At 34.8% G+C, this 26190-nt stretch overlaps 1 protein-coding gene across 1 annotated transcript in view; it reads left to right on the forward strand.

Annotated features, from left to right (window-relative positions):
* Positions 1-7652: 7652 nt before the first annotated feature.
* The window catches only part of LOC139686070 (zinc finger protein 37-like), a 79201-nt gene continuing 60663 nt past the window's right edge, over positions 7653-26190 (forward strand). Inside the window, exons 1-3 of the mRNA XM_071583187.1 lie at positions 7653-7699; positions 8582-9502; positions 10883-10978. Of these exons, the coding sequence (XP_071439288.1) occupies positions 8612-9502; positions 10883-10978 (987 nt within the window). The 5' untranslated portion in view covers positions 7653-7699; positions 8582-8611. The remainder of the gene's footprint in view (positions 7700-8581; positions 9503-10882; positions 10979-26190) is intronic.

Below are 26190 nucleotides of genomic sequence, written 5' to 3' on the forward strand. Positions count from 1 at the left end.
CTTTTTATGGCCATTGCTTTTTGTTTTTTCCGTAGTAATGTGTCAACTAGTTTGGGGTTGAAACCATTGTTGGTAGCTATATTAGTGATATTCACGAGTTCAATTTTGAAGTTTTTGGGGGAAAGGGGGATGTGTAGGAGGCGGTGGATCATGGAGTGGAGGGCTGCGTGTTTGTGAGAAAAGTGGTGTGCGGAATCATTAGAAATTATATGGTCTGTATATGTGGGTTTCCTATAAATTGCAAATTCGTGTCTGTTATCCCTAATTGTGATTGTCAAGTCGAGGAAGTTGATGGTGCCGTTGACGTATTTTTCCATGGAGAAGGAGATATTCCGATGAAGAGTGTTTAGGAAATTAAGGAAGGAGTCTAACTGTCGGTTGGTTCCGGTCCATAGGCATAGTATATCGTCCACGTAACGAAACCAATAGCCCACGTTTTTGTTATGCTGATTGTCAGCATTAAAAAGATGTTCTTCTACAGAATTGAGGAAGACTTCGGCTAGGAAGGGGGACAGTGGGGAACCCATAGCTAACCCATCCGTTTGGCTGTAAAGGGTGTGGTTGAAACTAAAATAATTCTGGTTAACTGTCATTTTGATGAGGGGGACCAATTCGTCTGAGATATTTTGGGCAATGGTGGAATCCTTGAGTAGTTCTTCCACCCTAAGTAAAGTTTCCGATATTGGTACGCAAGTAAATAAATTGCTAATGTCAAAGGAGACTAGCCTCGCTTTTTCCGGGACATCAATATCTTTCAATTTTCGGGCTAGCTCTATAGAGTTTTTAACTCCATATTTAGGTTTAAAACCTGTGAGATCTCGGAGCAAAACGTCTAATTTTCGTGCCAGAAGGTGTGAAGGGGCGGACACAGCTGAGATGACAGGCCGAATAGGTATGGCTTTTTTGTGTAATTTGGGGAGTCCGTACAACCTGGGGGCGGAGGGGTTCATTTGGATTAAACTAAATTTTTCCCTAGCATTTAAAAACTTACACTTGAACACGGCACGTTTCACTTCACTTTGGAAACTCGCGGTTGGGTCTTTGGATAACGGAGTAATAGGATTGTTGTTGATGAACTCGAGGCACTTTTCCACATACACTCGTTTATCCAACACTACGACACTAGATCCCTTGTCAGCTTTCTGGATGATGAGGTCTTCCTTGCCAATAGTCTTCTTCAGGCGTTGGAGGGTGGACGTATGTTGCTGAAGGCTGGAAAAGCGGGTTGTTGTTGGCACTGCTTCCTTCAATGAGGACATGATGATTTCAGCAACTTGGTGTTTGGTAGCCAGAGATTGGTTCCGAAGGGCAACCTCGCAATCTGCGGCTAGATTTTTAATGTCGGCTTCGGAAACTTTCTTAGAGGGAGCAAACTTCAACCCTTTCTTTAAGATATTACTCTCCTCCTCAGTGAACGTATGATGACTAAGGTTGACAACTCTTGCGGCCGGAACAAATTTCGATACTGTGCGGGGACTGTTTTCTTTAGTAGTGCACTGGTAATTTTGAGGTGGACTATTAATAAGGTTACTCAATTTTTTCCCCTGGGTTACATATTTGCGAGAAGAGATTTTACTCACTAGTTCTTTTACACCATCCACAAATGTAATCCATTCCGCAAAATGTAACTTAGAGCAAAGTTCTACGTGCAGACAGAACAAATAATGTGCAAAGGAATCCCTTCTTGCATACCACAGTTTCAGTTCCTCCCTTAACCACTGGATTTTCGCCTTGCGTATCGCTCTGATGGCCGTTGTGGACGACGAAGTGGCACGAACCTGGACGTACGCTGGGAACACTCCGTTTTTGAGGCAACTGCTATTGAAGAGAATATTCAGAGATGCACTGCTGTATTTCACCGAAAGTTTTAAGTAAAGTTTCGCCTGTAATGCCATACTAGCTTTGCGAATATATTCTATTGTTTCAGGCTTCACTTCGTGGAAGTAATTGATATCCATTATTGAAATAGAAAGAAAGACTCGTACTTTTCCACAGATTTTATTATACGGCACGACGCGTTTCACCGACTTGCGGCATCATCAGGTACAAATTTGCAAAACAGACAGAGCAAGCATATATACCCTCAGGACAGAGTGGGGGCGGGGAGGGTTGGAAGGATTTGAGGGGGGTGGGGGCTCGCAGGTGCGTTGATGGATTGTTTTGACCATTTCCAGGATAATTTCTCGGAGAGGAGTGGGGAGGGGTATGGGAATAATTGCTCATTACAAAGTGTCGTGTTGGGGTTCACCAAGTGCCTTCTAATCTCTAATTGCTCGAGAGCGTCCATTTTTAATCCTTTTGGGAGTGTGTGTAATATCTCTGGGACAAAGTCACTGCTGTGGTTGAATTCTAGTAAATGCTTGGCGAAGAGAGAGTTGTTATTCTGATTTTTGTGACACCTAGCGTGTTCCTTGACTCGTAACTTGATATTCCTGCCGGTCTGACCGACATAAACGCTGTTGCAATCCTCGCATTTCAGTTTATAAATGCCTGATTTGAGAAGGCTATCCTGGGTGTCTTTTCCATTGGCTAGAAGTTTGGAGAGGGTTATGGGTGAGTAGAAGGCTGCTTTGAGTGAGGTGGGTAGGCAGGTGGAAATCCTAAAAATTATTGCTGATACGGACAGTGAGATTTTTAGGAGTCGTCTGAAGTTTTATGGGTAAATATCGCTGAACCTGCGGATCGGAGCATACTTCATGAATCACAGAGCATTTGCGTAAAAGGAATGCGCAGGAGGTGGTTTGTACATACTATAATTTACCTAAATATTTTCATAGTATTTACTGCGTGTCACATATGATTCGACAATTCGCACAAATATGATTTTGGTGGATTGAATTACTTGAAATAGGTGCTTAATAAAAATGTGGGTGCCCCCTTTTGGCAACATTTGAAAACAAGCTTTGCATTATAATTGAGGTCAACAATTTTTCAGTTATTTGCTAAGAATAATAATTTTTAAATATATGAGATCAAACATTTCGCGCTTTTTTCCTTATCCTCATTCCATTTATCCTACTTTCATTTTTTACGTAGTTGAATTTCTAAATATATTTCATTTTTTCGTGTATTTGTTACCAAAGTAAAATGGACCCACTGGTTCAATTTCTCAACCCGTTTGCGACACTCCCTTGATGTTTCTTTTTACTGTTTCACGCATTTTTCATACCTTTCCATCACTCATTACCGATTCATTATTGAATAGGTTTTTGCGGTTCATTGGAATGTCTATGGCACATTTATTTTGCGATGTTCAACCTATTATCCCCCATATTTATTTCAATTTCAAAATTTTGCTTCAGTTAATTTATTTCTTAAATGCGTTACTTATTTCAAGAAAAAGTTTTGAATATTCTTTTAGCGATTTGCTAATAATTATTGAATGGGACGCTGACGACCCATTGGGAATATATAACCTTGAATAGAATGCGTGAGTTATCATGAAGGTGGGTAAATTTTTAAATAGATACCAAAAAATTCAAAATTGTCACTCAAAATAGTTAAAACAGTTAACTACTTAACTTGATAAGAATGATATCTTCACATTCACTGAAAAAAGTAGGCATTTTAATAGTATGCTATTCAGAGTTGACATTTCCAAACTTTTTAGGAATGAATTGTGCAATTAAAAATTTTAAGGGAAATCAATTACTTACGGAGAGGTCTGGAGTTATTAAATTTTCTTAGACGAAAATGTTTAAGGAGCAATCTTTGCATATCAATAGTTATTGTTTATGTAAAGCAAATGATGTATCCATTCGGCACGATATCACGTCTTACGGTGCGCAGTAAAAAATTAAAATACGTGCCCTCTAAAATCAATTCATTCTAATATACCTTTAGGCAAAGCGACTGAAAGAGAAATTGATTCTGAAATGCAGAACATATTTGTAGATTTATAATGAAAACTTGTCGGAAAGTGTTTGATAAAAATAAACATAATGTGTGAAAAGTTCTGAGTCATTTTTTTATAGATGTTGCTGCTCTATTTCCCAGGGACCGTAAATACGGTCCTCTCAGCTTTAATGTTCCTCTCCTATATTTTTTCACTCCCAAGTCTGAGGACAGTGTTCCTTGGTAATTCCGTGCATAGTACCTGTTAACATCACGCCACGTTGCACTAATGCATATATAAGCCTCACACCATTAAACTGTACTACTATTTGTCCAAATAGAAGTAAAACATAATGTATGAAAAGTTTTTTGTGCAAATGCCATCTTTTATTTAAAATAACTGACTCACCGATCCCTTCTAATGCCGTTCTGATGTCTCATTTCTTTCTTTCCTGATATATGCCCACGTTAAAAAAACACCTCTTTCTGCGCGGAGAAAAGGAGCAGAGTACTGATAAGGAATTATAAAAATTATAAGATAGAGTAAATAATCGAATTCTGCAATAAATGGTTTTTCAATTGACTAAATCCTAATTCAAATATCATCATTGTCCTAAGTGCATTAGGAAAATATCAGGAGATACAGGTAGGTACTAGTTAAATTATATCAAGGCCCGATACAGATTAGAAACAGCATCAACTCAACACAACATCCCGGGTGCGGAGGCAGACCCGAACTTTAATTCAACTGCCATAAATTGCAATTTAAAATTCAAAAGTTTTAAGAAGGTTAGGAGACCGTGGAAGTGAAACAGGATAGAAAACGTGGTAAAAGAAATAACACGATAGTTAAAGAATAAAATAAGTGGGTAACCACTGGTCAGAAGAAAAATCCTTGAGATGATGGGTGAAAGAAGAAAATGGAAGAACACTAACATGACAATGGTAAGAAGAAAGGACAGAGAGCTAGGTAATAGGCTTAGGCGAGATACGAAAAGAACCATAGAAATTTTGAAAAGATGAGTGCGAGGAAATAGAGAAATTACACAAGACAAGTAAACGTAGAAGTAATATTTAAGTTGGTAGAGACTTGTTAGTCGTAAGACTAAGTTGTAGCAGGAGACAAATTATACCGGCCATAAGAAATAAGATATGGAAATTATTAATAAATTCAGAAGAGATGCAGGTAAGGTGAAAAGAATACGCGGAAGGGTTTTGTGGTAAAGATACTATACAGGCCAGTAACTACATAGAAAGAGGATGTGACTTATGCGTGGATATCTTTGGTTCTGGAACATTGATAGGGAGTCAGAGAGGCGCTTAGGGAGATGACGTAATGCCAGGAAGTAGGAATATATATTATGCACGCAAAATTACTAAAGAGTACGGAAAAAATTGAATGAATCCTTTAAACTTATGCGCAGTAATTATGGGATTGTAGTTTGGCTGGAGGGTTTCATTAGATTAATTATGATCCCCAATCTGAGAAAGAGTACTGCGGCAATGTGTGAGTACTATAGGACTCTAAATAATTAAATTTCCCATGCATTGAAAGTCGTTCTGAAAACTCATGAAGAGAATATTACATAACAGTCAACTGCATGTACGCACAGACCAGTTTGTTTTTATAAATGGGAGCGGAACACGTGACGCCATTGGAGTGGCGAGAACATTAGTAGAAAAGAACATTGCAATTAATAAGTATGTATATACGTGCTTCATGGATTTTGAGAAGGAATTCGATCATGTTTATTGGGTAAAGTTAATGGAAGTACGTGGATTAAGGGATTAGATTTCAGCGACAGGGCACTTATTGAAAACATATAAATGAGTCCGATAGTACAGGTAAGGGCAAAAGAAGGAAAATCGGCATTGATGGTGATAGTCGGGGGGGGGAGTGAAACAGGGTTGCATGTGGCCAAATCCTCCGCTTGCTGGTGTTAGTTACCATTAAATTTGAAATAGTTTTGTTCGGCAGATACTTCCATCAGTAGCGAAAATTCAAGGTGGGCTCCACTTCTGTAATCCTATATGCAAATACAGCTAATTTCAATGTTCCATGCAGCTTAATACTAACAAAAGGATTTATGACAATATGGAAACAGAATGTGGTCGGCGGGTGGCAGAGTATTACTTGCGAATGTGTTCCAACCATCTATTGAATTAAATGAATTCACAGAAAACACAAATTAACAAGGGTATCGAAATTTTCTCCTTCACTTAAAATGGTAGTCGTTTAATTTTTTTCTTAATGTACCGATTTTTCGTGGGGATAGCAAGTTTGTTTCTTCATTTATATGATATCTAATCTAATGTCAATGGACTCTCCGCAAATGTTGCACTCGTAATTTCTCGCTGTCGAATTAAACAGTTTTTTTTCAAACTATCAATCTATCATGTATGGAAAGTAACCGCAACTCTTTGCTAACTGTGCACCTTGGTCCAGATGCATGCATGCCCTGCTAAAAAAGTTTCCAGTGGCTTACAGAGTATCATATAGCTATAGAATTCTTCACTCTGCATCTGAAGTGGCAACCTGTGCATTCTCGCAAGAGAGAAATTAGGTGGGATACGAGTTTTCTGGTTCGTGCGGCCACTGGAGACTACGCATGCCACTGATACGAATACCTGCTTTATGAATTTTTAAGAAACCGTAAAATCTCGGGAAATTTCAATGTATTACTGTCACTTTATGTTTAGTTGTATTTTGAAATGTAAACGGCGTAATTGAAGGAAAATATTACAGATTTTTGAACTTGCTGGTGGGATACACTAATTAGTGGTACTCTTTGGTTGCTTTTTATTAAAATCGCTGATTTTTTTAAATATTTTGTGTGATCAATTATCACCGCTCCGTTTTCCTTGTCCTGCCCTTTCAATATTAGATTATATTCTTCCAAGATATTTTTACGGATATTAATTATTCCAAATCTCGTAAGCGGTTCTTTCTTTTTTGAGGTTCGAATTTTTAGTTTAATGTTTTGCATCGGAATACACTTTCCCGGAAATATCTTTTTTATTTTGTTATGAAATAGAAAAAAATACATAAAATTTCATTTTTTTTTAATCATTTTTTTCCTAAAATAGTTTTTTCTATGTTAGGACGACCAAAATATTACGTAATTTAAAGCTGATAAAAAATGCCCTATTTTTAGGATTATTTTCGTGAAATTTGTACTTGATCACAAACAAAGAATTATATAGCTTGATTTCCCATTTTATTTCGAGACTTATGTTCAAAATTCATCTAAAATATATTTATAATTTTCATTTGCTCATTAAAATAAAATTTGGTATGCATTAGAAAATAAATTAATCTTTTAGTTTATCGTAATTATTCTAATTTCTTAAGTGGACTTTCTTCGCGCAAAGAAATAATTTACAGTGATTCTTTGTTGACTCTTTCTGTTTGTAACTTGCTTTATAGGGGTGAATTATTTATGCTACGATAATCAGGTATGTAACTCATAATGATGTAATAAATTCAATCAATTACGTAAATTATTTTCTCTAAAATATTACATAATTTGGCACACAAGTTACTACATCATCTTAATCATTTAAGAATGCGAGCGCTTTTTTAGAGGGTTGAAAAGTCAAATGTCAAACTTAAAGCGACTTTTAATATTTTAGTTAAAAAGAATTTGATATAAATAAAATATTTATAATTTATTTATTTATAATTTATTATTTGTATTTTATCATAATTAGTATTGCGAAAAAGTCTTCATTTTATGTGTATATGAGTATAGATGCTCAGTTGACTACACTACTGCGTGGTTGACAGAAGTCGACCTACGTCACAGTAGGCCGGGTAAGCCGCCGTTGCTGAAGTGGCAGGCATCGTTCTAATTCATGAAGCCAGGTAAGACGGCAGTGTATCGTTATCGGTGATGAGTTGAAGGGTATATGTGTGTAGAACTGTACAGTCTGTGAGTTCGCTATGAATCTATTAGTGATACAACGAGCGAAATTGCGGTTTAAGTTGATTCACGGGCTTCGCAAGTGAGAATGGACGTCGAAATTTCCGCCATTTTGAAGATTCTCCGGTTCTCGCGGAATAAAAATAAGTGTTATAGACTAATAATTGAGGAAAGTGCAATGTAATAATTATAATTGAATTCCTTGGTTTTTAGTAGTTGTGTATCTGCTTAACTGTGCCACTGCGTGACCGCTAGGTGGGCTACGATAGTGACTTATTTGAATCAGCATATGGAAATTGGATATATTATTGTTATATTTTCAAATGCACGCTCTGCTTATGACATGCGATGTCACACTATGCAATTCCTGGAAATTCAAACATAATAATTTTGCCTTAAGGTTAGTGTTAAAAGTTCATCTCTATTCTAATACGCGAGTTGTTGAACATAGTGCGAAAAGTTCGTTCCAGTTGCGACGTCGATGTAGTGTTAAGTTAATTGACCATTGTAATATTTCCCCTTATTCTGCATTTGTGCTACAGTGATAGCCTTAATGGATTTTCAATGTATTTTACCATTTAATTACTTGAAATAACTTTTTGTTTATTGAAGTCAGTATGAGTTATGTAAGTATATTCATTCTAATTGTTTGATTTAGTTTTATTGTTTCTCGTCACTCTTCGCTGAAATGATCGATCAACTTGTTCAATCTCAGGGCCGTGATTTTTTAAATATTTAGAATGTGGTGATTTTCGTGGGATTGTTGAGTTAACAGGCTTAATGCGATATCGCTTGTATAAATAAAGTTTGTTTGTTGTCTTCAGAACGAGGTTAGGTCAGCAGGAGCAGCAGCGATGGGGAGTGAACATTATTGCCTTCGGTGGAACAATCACCAAAGTAACCTCCTGGGGGTATTCAGCCAGCTCCTACAAGACGAAGCTCTCGTCGACGTGACGCTCGCATGCGAGGGCCACTCATTACGTGCCCATAAGGTGGTCCTCTCCGCATGTTCTGCTTACTTCCACGGCCTTTTCGCAGCGCACCCGGACCGTCATCCAATTGTCATCCTCCAGGACGCTAAATTCTCCGAGCTCCGCACTCTGGTGGACTTTATGTACAGGGGCGAAGTGAACGTAGAGTACGGAAGGCTGTCTGGTCTGCTAAGAACTGCTGAGAGCCTCAAAGTCAAAGGTTTAGCCGAGACAACCGAGTCCAGCCGCGGAGAATCTAGATGCGCACGACCCTCCCCATCAATTCACGGGACAACTACTTCCGGACACATGGACGAAGGAGATGATGCGGGTAGAGCGAGCCCTTTGGCGGCCTCGGCCGCAAGCCCCCCCATGGCGAATCCTTTGCCCCCGGACTCCCCTCCCTCTCCTCCTGCGACTACCTCCTCGGGAGAAAGGAGGAGCCACGTGGGACGGGGCGAGGGCTCCCCTCGAGCCCCCGGCAGCGAGAACTCTCCCTCAGGCTGCCACTCTCCCCCACGGAGCAAGCGCTCTCGCGGCCGCCACGGATCTGGTGGCAGCGGCGGAAGTGGTACCTGTTTAGGGGAGATGCGTGGGGGGGCCCTAGCATGCCATCGTGACGGTTTGGGCGGCGGTGACTCTGGAGATACGGCAGCGGCGGCCGAAGACGTAGCGACACCAGGAGTATCCTCGCCGCCCCCACCGTCGCCACCCGCTGGAGGGCCGATTCCAGGACCATCAGGCCTGCTGTTACCTGTCCAAAGGGTACCATTGGTATGTTCAGGCGGAATGTTTTCTTGCCTCCTTGGATGCAGTGGTGTGTAGTACGTAGTTGTTTTATGTTTGAGGCAGTGTTGGATGATTACGTTAATCCCTCTCCTTCGTTAATAAGAGAGATTTCAACGGGCATTATTGTGTAATTCACACTTTTGTGCTTCTGAAATCTCTTGCAAAGGCTCAGGATAATTGTGCCTAAGTTAATTTATGTGCATGAATTGATATCTTCAAAATTAGGCTTAACGCCACTGTTTTTTGTGTGAGTGCGCTCGTGTGGTCCTTGCAGACCAGACAGTGATGGGACACTTATTTTTGTGATTATATTTTTCTAGTGGAATTCGTAGTGGTAATTAACGTTATGATTTGATGCATTAAATGGTTGGCTAAACCAGCAAAGTAGTATGATGTTTTGAGTGTATAATCTTTCATGTTAAGAATCACCAAGGAAAGAATTGAGTAGTATTTGGTGTCCGTAAGTTAATATATGAAAGGTGATAGGTAGCATCTGGCATGACAATTGCTAGAAATAGTGTATTGAGTGTGATTTTTGTAAATGTTTATTGTGAATGCTTGTGTCATGTGTCCATGTCTGTGATGCCTTTCACATCCAGTCTGTTTGTGTAAACATGGTAACATAGGGTTGACATTGTCAAGTAATGAATAGCCTGAAGGCAACCATCTTTAAAGCCTATTAAATCATAAAGTTGGCCAGAAGCATAATTTCTATTACGTCCTCTGTTGTGATTTTGTATGTTTTCAACTAAAAAGTTTCTCAGTTCTGATACAAATACTTACAATAGCAAATTCTAGTTATATTGCTACAACCTTTGTTTCAAATTTTTGATAAAAACATGGCAGAAATGTACGATTTTGGCATGGTTGGGTAAAATCAATAATTTATTAAAGGTGAGGACAGTATAAGGTTTTTTGAAAGTTTCCCAGGAGTAACTGAAGCATTTTCAATTTTTTTTAAATTTATTCCATTGAATACTGTAAAAAATTGCCTCGTTGTTTGTCTTAATTCCGATATTGTATCATTTAGCTTTTGACATTTTCTTATATCCTAATGTAGGTTGCGTGAACTAATTCTTGCTGCAATCTAGTCCTATTTAAGGTGTCAAAAGGACATTTTTATTGAAATGGATGCACAATTCATGGCAATTTGGGAATGAAAGATCTCAATCCTGTATGTTATTTATTTAAGAGCTCATATCTCATAAGCCAGATTTTATAACTATGGAGAGTATAAGCTATAATGCATAATCTTCGGTGTTATTGAACTTTTGGATGTATTTTAATACCCAGAACTCACCCCATTCCCTTTGACCTATTTGAATTTAGTGTAATTTCATGAAGTCCTTTCTTTTTATTTTAAAGTCCCTGAAAAAAGAAATGGACTGGGACCGTGCTTCATCTGATGACAAGAGCGGAACTGGGGAGAGCTCTTCTGAATATAGGCATCCACATGAATCTGTAAGTAATGATGTAGTATCTTTCCGTTTCCTTAGGCAAAATTTAATCATTATTACTATTCCTGAGTTACACTGGTCTCCCCGCTCTGTTTTCATGACAGTGATAGATTTGCTTGCTGTCAAATAGGGTTACCATGAGGATATTTTATTAAGCGCTTTGCTCAATTTTATAGGATGTGCCTACATTTAGAGTGACCTACATCTTTGTACCCAGACGAATAGCAGTACTTCAGTGGTCCTCTCATAAGATATATTTCATGATAAATTTTCCTCACTTATATTATGGATTTCTTTCATACTCATTTCATTTGTTTGCTTTTCAATTGTAATGGCACCATTTAAGGTGCTTACAATTATAAGAGTTAATATTCTAAGCTTGCAATATTTAACCCGTTCATCTTCAGAAATTGTATTTCAGGTATTAGTGTTCTCTAGTGAATTTAGATTTACAATGTTGTTCTTAAAAAAATTATTATGGAGGCAACCGTTGTTCATTTTGATGTATTCGTCTGTATGATATTGTTTTCAGTATGTTCATGTTGTTTTTGATTTTACTTCCTTTATGGCCCTGATTGCTTCATGTGCCCAAGAATAATGTAAAACAGCTGTCCTTGTGGCAGTGAGGTTTACAAAATCATGGTTCACTGCATATTTGTTCAAATTCTCTAGTGAGCACATTTCTCAGTAAAGATGAGGACCTTAAACTGGCAGGGTTGGAATCACTGGAATGGCCCGACCTAGCTAGACCAGGGTGTTCAACCTAATTCATTTAAAATATATTTATAATTTTTTCCAAAATGAGTAGTAGATGGGTGCTCATGCAAAAAAACCCACTTATTAGTGCAAATGTTTCATTTTTCCAACATTTAAAAATACAAAATGTATTATTTGCTCACCAACACATATATGCAGTCATATCAATTAATTAGTGCTCATCTTTCATTATTTGTTCAGGTAATCTGTAAATAAGTCTGCTTATCGAAATACGTGAGAGTTTTCTTTGATTTGAAATATCTATGTATTAAATTGAAACTAGTCTGAAGTATTTCCTGTAATGATTCTGTTATATTCGGAGGGAGTTTTGTGCGCTCCTGTGTAATATTTGTTTTTAAGATGGGGACTCATGGCAGATTTCAAAAGCTGTTGTTTATTTAATTTCTTAGAAGGTTATATTGTTGGCTCTTTCTTTCTTCTAGTGAAGCAGGCCTTGAAATATTCATAGTATTAAATTCCAGGCAGTACATTGTGTAATGATGCATTTGATTTGTAATAGAAGTTTCAGGAGTTGGATAGCTTTATTTAATGTATCTGGGTTTTTTGGGCTGCAATTTTCCACTTTCCCCCACATCAGAAGTACTAAATCAAACTGTTTGCGTGATGTTTGCAGTGGAACCTCAATTAAATCTCTGGTATGACTTGATTCGACAGGTTCACTCTAAAGTTACATTATTTTTCATTAGAAGATCAACACCCTTAAAGGATATCAGATTGAATGGTTAAATTTTTTAATACAACATATGGTCAATCAAATGAAATGTTAATATCTGAGGATCTACCTCCAGAATATTTCGTGTTGGTCATTTGTTTCTTTTTGCGATTTTTTTCTCAGAGATTTCTGCTTGGATCAAATAGTATGTCTTTAAAATTGGTTTAATTTCTTCTGTAATCGTTTCCCCAATGCCAAATTAATAAAAAATATTGCAACTTGCAGAACATAGTGTGCCTTTAGGTTTTCATTATGTTTCATCGCATGAATGCTATGTTATGAAGTTGCTTACTCTGAGAGATTAGACACAATCCTTACTGCCAGAATTTTTTTAAAAATATAACCATTGTTTGCAAATCAAAAATATAAAATATCATTCATTTTTATGCAAATGGGATATTGTTTGTGTAGTTAATCAGCCAGGCAGTGAAAGTGAGTTTAACTCATTGGAGCCCATCTGAAGAATCAAAACTTATGAATATATTGCACTACTGTTTGCAATATTTTTCTTCTCATGCAGCCTTCCTTGGATTATATGTGAAGTTAACTGTTCAGCTCAAAATATATTTTTGGTTGTTGCCTGATACTTAAGCAAGTACATTGAGTCATCAGCTGCACCATGAAATGATTGCTGCGATTTCCATACTCATTATTTAAATTACAATCTGCTCTTAGATACCCAGGGTTAGAGTTCATTGGTTGTAGTAAGCTGTATCATCCAATTTTTCATCACTGTCAATATGTGCTAATCGATTAAAATACAATTATATTTATTTATTGTGAGATAGTTTCTTGCTCTGCAAACCTCTCATATGCATACTCCCGCTTTATATGTGTATGTGTGAAAAAAAAAAAAAAAATATATATATATATATATATATATATATATATATATATATATATATATATATATATATATATATATATATATATATATATATATTACATTTATCTAAATGGTAATGACATAAAGATCAGCAGGGCTTTATATTGAAAATTTGGCAGCAACTTAAATATAAGTTTTAGAAATTAAATGATGATAGGGAAATCATATACAAGTCTTAGACCTTCCTTAAGATGAAGGATAAAACACCTCTCTTCTGATGTCTTCATGTTTTCACGTACTGTCATATCTCTTTACTTTAGTACTATATCTTAGTACTATTAGTATTTTTTCATTCTCGTATTTTACATTTTGACTATCCGAGGAAATTCACTTGCATACCTAATTAGGTAATTAGGTTTTTTCCACTTTTTTACATAGTTTTGCATGACAACACTTTACATTGATGCCTTTGGAAAAGTTGTAACCATGTTTGCTTAACATTCATTATATACCCGTCGAAATTATTTTTATTTTCATTGTTTTTTTTGTTTTGTTGATTGAGGAATTCATTTCTTCCCCACATGCATTTGTTGCCAATAGTTTATTTCTCAATTGAATATCCGGATATAGTATGAATTACATAATTTGGTAGTTGGAAGATTTATTTATCATTTGATAATCTCTGAGTGGTGTATAAAATATATCCTGTCGTTAAATAGTTATGTGATTTGTTTATTATTTCATGAAAGTCACATGTATCTCCAAGAAATCTAATCTAATGTTGAAGTTATGCTCTCTTAATGATGAATATTGAGGTTCTACCAAACATTAATGTGAAGCTGTAGTTACTTCAGTGGCTCAGTGAGGTCACTGGGTCCTACCCAGTTCACTTTTCTCTGTGTAATAAATTTCTTTGAAGATTTTTTCAAAGCACTTGAATGAAAATTTTACATGATTAAATGGCAGCCCCAATATATTAAAATTACTAATAATCTGCAGAAATGAATGTTGAAACATGCTATTTTTTCATAAAGATTGCATAACAGTAAAAATAAATTTGCTCTACATAGACCAGATGAGAAATGCTTTGAGTCTGTCATAACTATACATATTTATATATTTTCCTATTTTTGTTTCCTCAATTTCTTTGGCAATAAAACTCTTATTTATTAAATTTTTTAATGAATTTATGAAAGTTTTATTGGATTCTTAGGTCATTTACATCAGTCGTAAATATCACAATGTCATTGAAATGGGGAAAGTTAGTGGTGCATTAGTAGGTAAAGTCTTCAGAAACTATTAAATAAGTTAACGGTAAATTATAGGGGCAGTGGTGATTTTAACCTCCTAAAATTGATTAATGCGATAGTTGTTTCATGTTGTGCTTGAATTGAAGAGAACCCTACAATATTAACTGAGTGCTATCCTTTCACAGACTATATCTAAACCAAGTGCCCTTAGTGTGTCATTATCCAGTGTGTGACTAATTCTTAGTTTATATAGAAACAGTTCCACAATATTCCCTTATAGATTTGGTGCGAGCACACATTAATCTTTTTGTCTTAAGATTAATGGTCGTTATGTATAAGGAACTATTCAGGTTAAGCTGCGTGTTTTTGATTGTGGACAAATATTTGCCATTATGTTGTATTCTGTTCAATGTGTGCATTTGGTCACCCAGTGTCACATCATTTTATGTTAGTGGCAGAAAACTGGAGCATAAGAAGGCATCTTCATCCCAGAAATAGGCTTCCCGTTACATTTTCATATTGTGTTCATGCTAGAGAGTTGGTTGACTCTAATTCCTTGCATAGATAAAGGTTTCAATCTTTCATATGCCGTATCGGTTTCATTCTTGTGATATGACTAAAATAAAAATCCATTTTGAGTAGTATGAGTGCTTGTGTAATATGCATTGCAAGTATTATGATAATAATAATTTAATCAAGCAGCAGGGTTAAATGAACGTCTATGGAAGAATACTAGGTGTATTCTATCAGTCTTTCTCTTGGAGGAGAGTGCATGGCCACCTTGGCCATTCTGTAGGATGCAGCCTGGTCACCTTGTGGTCCTAATGTGGAAATTGAATTGCCTGAAGTTAGTCGTGTAGTTAGTGCAAGTTGAGCTCTCCACATTAGTCTAATGTTTCGAATAAAAATATAAATAGTGAGTGGAGTAGGAAAGTATTAAATGTTATTTTCATAGGTTACAATGAAATATACACATGCACATATTTCCTGCCATTGTATATTGAACTTAAAGCATACTTTTCAGTTTAAGGCATTAATAATGCAATCAAATTGTGCATTTCTAGTATGAATAACATGATGCCATTTTAACAACCAGCACACAAATTGTTTGTTAAGGTTTAAACTAAATAAATTGCTCATTTAAGGATATTCTATTGCAATTAACCCTAATAGATTCAGTGAGCCAATCGATTGGCCCTTGGAGTATTAGGGAAAAATTCCATGGAGCGAAAATTCAGCCATGCTACACTATAAGCCTATTAAATTTTGATCCAAAGGGTGTGAATATATTAGTTTATGAGCTTTATATTTTAATAAAATCCTGGCAAGTTTCACTGGTAAAAAAAAGTGATTTCAGAATTTTATTCCTAGATTTAATATAAAGTTCTCTACAAAAATTTATGTTTGGAACAAGCTCCGGCATTTTTTGCATTAACCATGTATCGGAGGCTGGTAGTGAAAGCGTTAGTTCTCATTCCAAAAAGAGGGAAAAGCCACAGTGTGTGGACTATGGGCCCACACTTTTGATTATGCATGCAGCAAAAGTAATATGATCATAATTGAAGCTTGGCATTATGGAATGGAGAAGAGGGCAAAACTTTACTTTAGGGATGATAAAGTTAATCTTTAGAAAGGAGTGGGATAAACCTGACACCATGTCTCAGACTGTGCAGGTGTCCGTAGTGGCCAAAGAATCGAGATTGGCAGTGATAAGAAGATACTCATCCATTAATTCCATGCTTTATCCATTAATCCATTAATACTCATGCTTTCTAAAGTATGCATGGAGGCAATGGTAAAAGAGGCAAGGGGAGGGCTGAAGGTTGCATTAGAGGTTGGTAGATATTTATGGTAAGGGAGGAGAAAGAGTTGTCGGGAGACTGTGATATACTAAGTATTAAGAGGAACATATTAGCCATGTTTGATGGGATCAAAAGAGGCAGAAAATTGAAGACTTACTACATTTTCATAATGCAGGGTGTTTAAGTATTCAGTGTCATAGTAGGTAGAAATTAGTTGTGTTGCAGTGCTTAGTCATTGTGTCCATCAAAAATATGCAGTGACAGGTATATTACCATTTATAATAATAAGTAATATTCTAAAAAGAGTTTTAAATGATTAGCATTTATATGAATTGGTTATGCTAGGCCTTCATGATATTAAGTTAAACAAGATATCACTGGAAAAATGTCAAAATTAAAGCTTGATTTTAGTAACAGAGATCACAATTTAAATAGTTATTGCCTGAATAATCAGGTAATATGCCTATAGTGTGTATATATATATATATATATATATATAAATATATATATTATATATATATATATATATATATATATATATATATATATATGGTTTTCTTGCTTCATAATGAATTATTGATTTAGGAGAATTTATTTTTTGCCATCTAAAATAGGATAAATTGAAGACTACGCATGCAATAGAGTTTGAAATTAGTATTTATATTTAACTATTCTCTGAGAATCAACAGAATGACTTAAAATGTGTATGAAGACATTGAGTTTTGTAGGTAATATTATTTAATATGTAATAGAAACCTATAGCAATGTTCATGTCTTGAGACACAATGCAGATGTTTTATATCCATCAACACACTTGTCATTTCTAATGAAACCTTCCGTATATAGTTAAATCATTCTCTAATAGCTCAGTTAGGCATATTGCACAAATTTCTTTTCATAAGAACAATCCTCGTAATAATGGCATCATGCTGTTTTAAAAAATGTCTTGCAAACACAATGATACATTTGCGGATAATTATTTATGACAAGATTGGTGAGATGCAAAATTGAAGGAGGTTATATAATCTTCAGTGCCAGGACGTATATGTGTATGATCTGCTGGTGTAGGAATGGGTAGACTTAGTAAGGTTGGCAGTCACACATCATTTTTTGATTATGAGAAGAGATACTTTAAATCATCTTCACTGGAAAATCTTTCTGGGGTGGTGAAAGAATGTATATCAGCCTAAAGATGAATCTGGTCATCTTTTAGGAGTAACTCTTCCCTAGAACATTAACCTTTATTCCTTATATTTTAATGTTATTGTCTCTGTACATCTCTTGTCGCATAGGGTATCAGTTAATTGAAAATTTACTGTAGTTCAACCCTTGGGATATCCCTTGGTAGCTCCTGAGCAATACAATTTTCGTTTAAGAATGCCCAAGTGTTTAAGCCTCTTGGTTGATCTCATAAATCACCACTAATACAATGATTGAATGCATTTTTGAATTTATTATTAATTTAAAGCAGTTCTTTAGATTCTCTCTTTACACCTATTGGTTTGTGATAGTGCTTCTGATAAGTGAAATTAGACGTAATTTAATTTAAAAATGCATATGTGAATCATTAGTGTCCATAAACTTGTTTTTTGGATTTGAATGATGAAATTTACTGGTTTGTGGTTCCATTTATATTTTATCACCTTGTCATAGTATTGTTGATTTCTATGTACTGGTCATTGTTCAGCATTACTTTGGATATATGTACATCACTTTGATTCCATCGAGGTTTTCTCTTCTGAGCCTAAAATCCATAGTATGTACTCATAAATTGCTTTTAATAAGTTGCTATTTTATTTGCAATTTACTGAGGAAGTTGTCACTAGTTGCATTTGTGTGTATCCATTTTTGTGATGGTGCCAAACATTCTTGTATGCCAACCATCCCTCGGTAATGGTTACTTCTGGTAACTGATCCAATTACCTTGCAACATCTAGCCAAGGTGATATTTCCAATATAACCATATAAATAATGCTTTGTTTTCACTTTCAATTAAAGACAATTCCAATTAATTCAGTGGATGTAATAAGGAATTGGAAAGTGTGTGAGAACAACTGTTGAGTGAATAAATGCAAACACTTTAGGCAAAGTGCAGTGGAATATGTTTATAATAAATTTAAGTAAAAGCAGTCATCCATAGTTTTTGCCAAAAAGGTTCAATTTTACCGAAATGGAAAATTCCTAACTGTATTTACTTTATTTTACAATACTGTTAAATTTGTGGTCATTCAGTATACTTAACTTTTATTTGTTGCTTAAATTAATGAGTGCTGTAAAAATGATCAATTCATATTTAAATGATGCTGCATCAAAGGCAGAAATGTTTGGTTGTGGTTTATCAGTTCATTTAAGTCAAAATAAATGGAAAGGATGATTGTGAGAGAGAATGAATTTAACTTTGCATTCTTATCACTTTGAATATGAGTGAAGGCGGAGTAAGCAAATGATTTTTGAGTTAATTTTAAATTATTTATAAGGACAGTTTATTTAAATTAGTTTTGTATAGCATAAAAAAATATTGACCCTACCCTAGCTAGCTGCAACATGTAAAGGAGCTGTGGAAATATGTTTCTGATTAAGGGATTGTATTGTTTACTGTTAAAGTATTGTAGTTAAATTGGTATCATAAAAGCCTTGTTCTATGTTTTTCTTTAGAATGCAACCAATATGGAATTTAATGCCTAGATGTTAGGATATTATATCATGGAGAAATGATGGAGATATGAGCCCTTATCTTGTATTGCTTTTGCTATCACCGCCTTGTTAATCCCTAGTTAGATACACTATCTTCTTTCAAGAAAAATACCATGGATTTAGTAAAATTATTTTTCATAATATATATTTATGCATTTAATCAGCTAATGCATGTCTTAACATTTGTTATTGTGGCATATCCGTAAAAGTCATCATTGGTGAGGAAACTTTTTATGTGTTCAATCTGGATGTCCTCAATCAGAACTTAACAAATAATGTGATACAACTATTCACATGTTTGGAATCAACTCAAAATATCAAACTTCATGCTTATCTAAACAATAGCTAGTCTGATAGTAGTATAACTGGATTAAATGATAAAGTGTGGGTCTTTTTCTATTAGAAATTAATTTGGTTTCCTTCAAGTATCAAATATGTTAAAAGGTGTAGGGATCCTATTCTTTGCTTCTTCCAACTTGGGAGTTATAAATTTAGAATTTAATTCAATTTTTACCAGTCAACTTCATTTTGAGTTTCTACCAGAAAAAGGAAAATTATGGGAAACATTAGGTAATATTACTCTATTTGTGGGCTGAGAAATCAATTAGAAGTCAGTCATGGAACTAGTTTTAGACTAGGTGCTTTACAACCCATTATGTGATATAATTTACTCAAATAGTCCGTAGTCCTAGGGGACCTCCAATTAATAAATAATTTTTGGCATCCACGTGTGAATAAGGCTCATTGTACATTAGGTTATAAATAAAATATTTTGACACTTGATTTCTTATAAAAAATCAATATTGGAGCAAGTAATATCATTGAAAGGTTTTTAGGTCATGATAGGGAATTTCTTGAAGATTTTGCTTTATTGATAGTCCCATACTATCCTAAGTCAGCTATTTAGTAATTTTTTATAATGACGCCTTCCAATAATTCTACACATGTGGCTATCATTGTTTGTGTGTGATTTGGTGCATAAGCCTAGTCCTCTTGACCTGTGCATTTTTATATATGCTCCTTAAAATATTGTAAAGGAAAGTATCCTTCATTAATTGTTAGTTAAATAATGTTTTAAATAGCAATAAGGCTATTTGATGACATGTCTTTTTAGGTGAAACATTTATGTATTCAATAGGAAATTGCTATTTGCTGTTAATGTGATTTATGTAGATTGTATGAGTTCTGTAAATTTATTCAGTGTAATGAATGAGCAGTATTAATCACCTCATCCATATAAGCAAAACTAGTTACACTATAAAAGTGCTTTATTGCCATATCTGTGCTGCCTCTGATTGGAGAGCTATGAATACATATATCCAAAAATAATTTAGTGGAAGTACATTTGTTTAAATAACAAATCCTTTAAAACATTGGCCATTGATCATCTGATGGGGGATATCCTGAGAGGGCTTCATTAGAAGACATCAGGTTCCTGCATATTACATTTTAGATATTCTCATGGAGGCATAGTTTTCAAAGTTAGTCTTTCTTTGGGGAATTTCTTGATTAAGAAATAATTAAACACTCATTTCTGATCTTATTGCCAGTAGGACTATATGTCACTACTTGCTGTAACACTTGATCAATGCCATAGTCTGCTCGCCATAAGCTGTATAAGGTAAATGTGTAAAGGGAAATAAGTGAAGGAAAGAGGGATCAGTATGAGATATGCATTAGATGCCAAGAACAGCGGTTGATTGTACTTAGATTATGTCGAAGTATAGGATTCTGTACCTTGAGTGCTGTTAATTTTGTAGTTACACATATGCTTGTTAACTAACTTGTGTACTAAGTGGAGAAGAGAACACTGGCCTACCCATGTCTCCAGTTCCAATTGTACTCATTCTTCTCCCTTATTACTTGAGATGAACTGGACCTGACCGCAAAGTAGACTGCCCAGGATTGACCAGCTTATCCTAAATAGATTACAGACTAGTCCGCCTTACCTTTTTGCCATGAATGCTGTGTTCATCTGTGAGAGATTTTCTGATGCAAACTACTGAACAAAGGAAACACCTACCCCAATTTTTTATTGGGTGGGTGGTATTGTTGTAGTCCTACTTGTTAAGGCCCAATTCGGCTGAGGACATACCCTTCCCTTAAAAGCTGTGGAGTGGTCACTGCAACCCTTCAATACATTGGCAGCCTTCCTCATGGAATGAGTTCATTGTCAACTAATTTTGTATGCAATGGTTTACGCTAAAGAAATTGGTGTTGTTTACCCCAAAAATATGCTCTGGATTAAACTCTTTGGGATCTCTGTGCATTTGCAATTTTTAAATCAAACCCTGCCATTATTAATATTTGATATACTGCCAGCTGAACACAGGCTCATGCAAAGTGACTTTTGTGCATGGATTTGTGTGGATTTTGCCATGGCTGGTTCACTTTCATTGCACCGTGTCTTCCAGAACAAACTCACTTGGCTTCTAATGTTGCTCACTTCTGTTAGAGGAAGCAATCACGTTTTTTCCAATGCCCTGCTCAATAACCACCTTATCATCTTTGTGTCACTGTTCAAATCATCATTAATTTTTCAAATATTCACATAGCTCGTTTTGTAGTAATTAGTTCAAGTTGAAATGTAAATTGTTTGCTGTAGTATACAAGTGATTGTTTAACAGTGAATTGTCTGCAAAAGTTATGCTCATGATGCTGCTTTAAATCTATCTAAATAATTTTGGTATGTTATGGTGTATGAATTGTGGTATGCTTGGTGTTATAATGAACTCACGATAAATAGTCTATTGTTGGTACTTTAGACAAATGATATGAAGTTCATCGATGATATGAAATATCATGCACCTAAAGAGTATGCCAATATCATACCCTGCAAACTGCCATGAGGGAATGTGGTGGGGAGGATGGTGGGAATCATAGGTCACCAGTCATTTGAATAATTATTGATTGTTGTTCTATGAATAATGTTTCCCACTGTGGTGGTCTTGAATTTTGCAACAGAAAAATTATCCCTTTTTGAGATCAATTCTGGAGTATATTTCCCTTATCATGGTATCACCTTTAAATGTAAATTGCTGCTAGGCAAATTGCCTAGGAGGAGATAATTACATGCCAGGTAATATTCTCCTCCTTACATGCATTTGGATAATAAATTTTTCAACTTTTGAGAAATGGTAACACTCCAATGGGTCATCCTGAAGTTATCTATTTTGTGATGTAGTTTGCAAATATCTTACTCTATTTTCAAAATCATACACATTCAGTACTCAAAGCAAAATATTATTCAATAAAGCACATCTCAATGAATATTACTACAGAAAGTGAGCATGACCTGATTAAATGTTCTTGTCAATAATTGATTACAATGTGCATGCTGCAGGCCTATCAATGAAGATTCTATGCAGAATTTGTTTAATGCAAAGTTGAAATGAACATTATTATTTATCCGTAGCAAAGTATGAAATTAATGGAGTAAATGGCATTAGATCCAAATTTGCCGCTGAAACTGCTCTATAGCGTCTCTCTTCAACAAAATATTATTACATTTTTAAATTTGACTTTAATTTTTCTAGCTTATTTTTTGTCATCTATGTACACAAATGCCTTTGCAGTGGAAACCACCAAACATAAAATGCCGGCATGTTTCTCTCTAGAACTTATATTTTTTAATGTATATTTTGAGGCATATACGGAGGAATGGGCAGAAGGGTTGGTCAGGAATTGGTGTTATAAATTATTGCTGTTTCTCCAGTCTTGCTATGGATTCTTGGAAGTTGTCTTCATCATTTTTAACAATAATTGCCCAAAATAAAATTGTTATAATGCTACCAGTATCTATTTGGTGGCATCACATGCAGCTTTGATTCAAGTAAATCTGTCAGCCGGTTACTTACTTAATAGACAATAGGTATGTTGCAAGATGACTAGGGTAAAGTGTGGCATATTCATTTATGAATTTTTGTGATCAAAACCATACGATAGAATGTCTCAATTAACAATGTATAGCTAATATCTTAACAAATATCAACTAATGCAAGTTGTGATTAGCAATATGTAAAATGTTAAAATGATTGTTACAAAGGCAAGATCCTGTTTAGGCATTAATAATATGCTTCATTATTGTCATGTGCATCAAAGTAATATTGTGAGTGATTGATAAATATTTGGTACAAGTGCATGGAAACAACTGTGACTGAAAAAAAATTAACTGAGGGTTTTAAGGGTTGGCATATTACCAAATTTAGTCCTCCCATGTGATGGATAATAAATTTGTTAAGTGAAAATTGTGTATTTGATGTAATTAGTTCCAAAATGGCTTAATCCTGAGATACTCAGATTTGTGAAACAATGGTTGAGTTATGTCCTGCTGAAAAATGGTAGGCATCATGTGAAAATATTTTTATATAACCCAATTAGTAGATGAAGCAAACTTGAAATTATTTCTCAATTTGATTGCATTCAGTTTTCACATAGCATTCTACATCCTTACTGTCATTTGGTCATCATTCTTTTTAATTTTAGGAAGGGTTAGTGCATTTTCTAGTAATGTAAGAAACACTCCTGAATATTCATAGTTTTCATACATGCTTTGAATATTGTGCCCCAGAGCACAATGTCAAGTGATTTCTGATGTTGCAAAAATCATTGTCAAAAGCTGTGCTGAAAAATCTAAGTTCAAATTGCGCTAGAATAAAATTGCATTAACACTTCAGAAATTGAAGGATTGCACCCTATCTTGAAGCAAATGAGGGCCTCGAATTGATAGCTGGAGTATGATGTTCCACTGAAATCCTTGACCTAACTGGAGGGTTTTCTTGATAAGTATTTACTTATAATAAGATATATGCTAACATTGGAAATTTATATTTAAGACTAGTGCTTTGATTCTACAGGAAAAAGATTTTAAATATTATAAAACATTATAGGTTTTTTACCACTTTTATATTTCTCTCTTCAATTTTTTTTAACTTGAACAATTCCTGCGCAGTTTTGCATGAATAGTAGATGATTTGATGTATATTGTTTCACAGTGCTGAGGTACTCAAGGAATGAAGATTTTTTTATGTTGTGTTGCATTGAAAGTTTGTCTCAAGAGTTGACTTAAATGTATTTCATCTGGTTATAGCATTCAAAATCTTCATAAACATGCAGTGAGGTGACATCTAATGCCATAAACACTGGTTAGTCTCCATATTTCCATTTTGCCAAAAACATGTGAAACTATGGACTTAGCCCATGTCGGAGACCACTTTGCTCCAAGAGCCAGATATACTACTTTTACCATGCAGAGAGAATTTGGAATCTTTGAATAAACATTAACTTAAAACTATAATATAAGCAATGCATCTAATTTATCATTCTTTTAAATTTAATTGGTATTAGTGTCACAAAATTTCTCCATCTCATGTGTCTGCCCTGTAAGTTATTTGGAGAAGAATTTGGTTGCTGTGGAATACATCTTGGACACTTACACCAATGGTTCACTACATAAATATTAGCATAAATGTACATATATCAAACCTTAATTACCATAAGGTACAACTTTGATGTCAAAATAAATGTAATGCTTGATAATGCTCTGCTTCTGGTCATTAGTGAACTCATGTTTCAGTTAATATTGCTAAAGATCAATAGTGAATAATTATTAATGTCAACATTAACATTTTATGTTATACTCTGCAACTCCAAAATTTTGAAAAATAAATGTAGACATGCAAATAGCAAATTAATGTGGCTAGCGTGATTATGAATATTTTTCATGTTAAATATTGCAATTTGTCCAAATTTCTTTTGGAAACTTCTGCAGGCCATAAAGTTGTTCTCACCTGAGAGGAATCTCTGAATTCATTATTATTTTTTTCATGCTGATTCTTATTTATTTTCATATCCATAAGGCTATAAATGACCTCTGAACCTTACTTGTTTGAAATTTTAGCTGTAGTCAGCCCACCCTTATCATCCATTTATCAGTGTAAACCATTTTCTCATAGATCGGTTATTTCCTCTTTTGAAAGTTAACGCGAATTCTGAATTTTGTGGCGCCAAATTTGCCAAAACTTTCTAGATGTTAAATCATAGTACACAAGCATCATTATTTATCTCGCATTCTTTTTTATCAAATCCTTAGTTGAAACTTTTGTCCTTAATCTGAGAATAGCTTACTCATACAAATGCGTGCAGGCCATTGTCTCAAGAAATTAAAAACAAATGAGGAAATAGATGAAAATATGCATATTTTTGAACACAACTACTCTGTTTCTTTACCTCTGCAAAATTTCAAATTTTACATTCTCTCTCAATTCAGAATGTCCTCATTTTCTCTGCTTCTCTAAATTAAAAAAAATTGTTAATTTGTGGAGTCAATGAATTCCCAGCTTAAGCTGCCTTTGTGTGCAGTAGTTGTTCTGTTTATCATCCATCAATCTCATATTTTGTTGTGAATAGAGCTAAATCATGATAATGGCAATAAAAAAATATGCACCATTGATTTCTTTGTTTGCATGGATTTACCCAATAATATTCATCACCTTTTTCTTTAAGTATGCTTGTAAATATTTTCGTAAACCTTTGAGTAGTTTTGTTTACACAATATTTTGATACCACAATTAACTCAACCATTTAGTTCATCAATATGATTGTGTTAAATCAGATAAGGATTTTTTTGAATATTCAAATGCTTATAAGTAAGTACTAAGATATGGCAACATTAGAAAGAACAAAGAAACATATTTATATATCTTAATGTAATTTCATAATTTTACTAGGTGTAATATTTCTTTTTTTACTGAATGAAGATAAGCATCTCCTATTTATGGCATAATATCTTCTGAAACCATCTGCCTAATGGTAGACATGTGTATAGGTAAATCTCAAAACAAAATTTGAGTTTGGGCCACTTGTTTACATGTACGAATGTAAAGTAAACCCTCACTAATCTGGACTGAATGGGGGAAAGGATTTTCTGATTAAGCGAATTCCAGATTAACTGGGAATTTGACACAGGTAACCCCAGTAAGCATTTTTCACCACTGGATTGATAGCTGACAACTTTAAATGACTTTATTTACGGAACAAAAAGCCTTGTAAAAATGTTCTGTATAGTTGAAAAAAGTTCTGTTTGGATAAAGTACATCGCAGCATGTCCACAGAAATCAGCTCATTTTTTTTAATTTACTCCAATCTACAATAATA

This window comes from Hetaerina americana, unplaced genomic scaffold, assembly GCF_022747635.1.
Source record: "Hetaerina americana unplaced genomic scaffold, ioHetAmer1.1.p SCAF_13, whole genome shotgun sequence".
Taxonomy (NCBI): domain Eukaryota; kingdom Metazoa; phylum Arthropoda; class Insecta; order Odonata; family Calopterygidae; genus Hetaerina; species Hetaerina americana.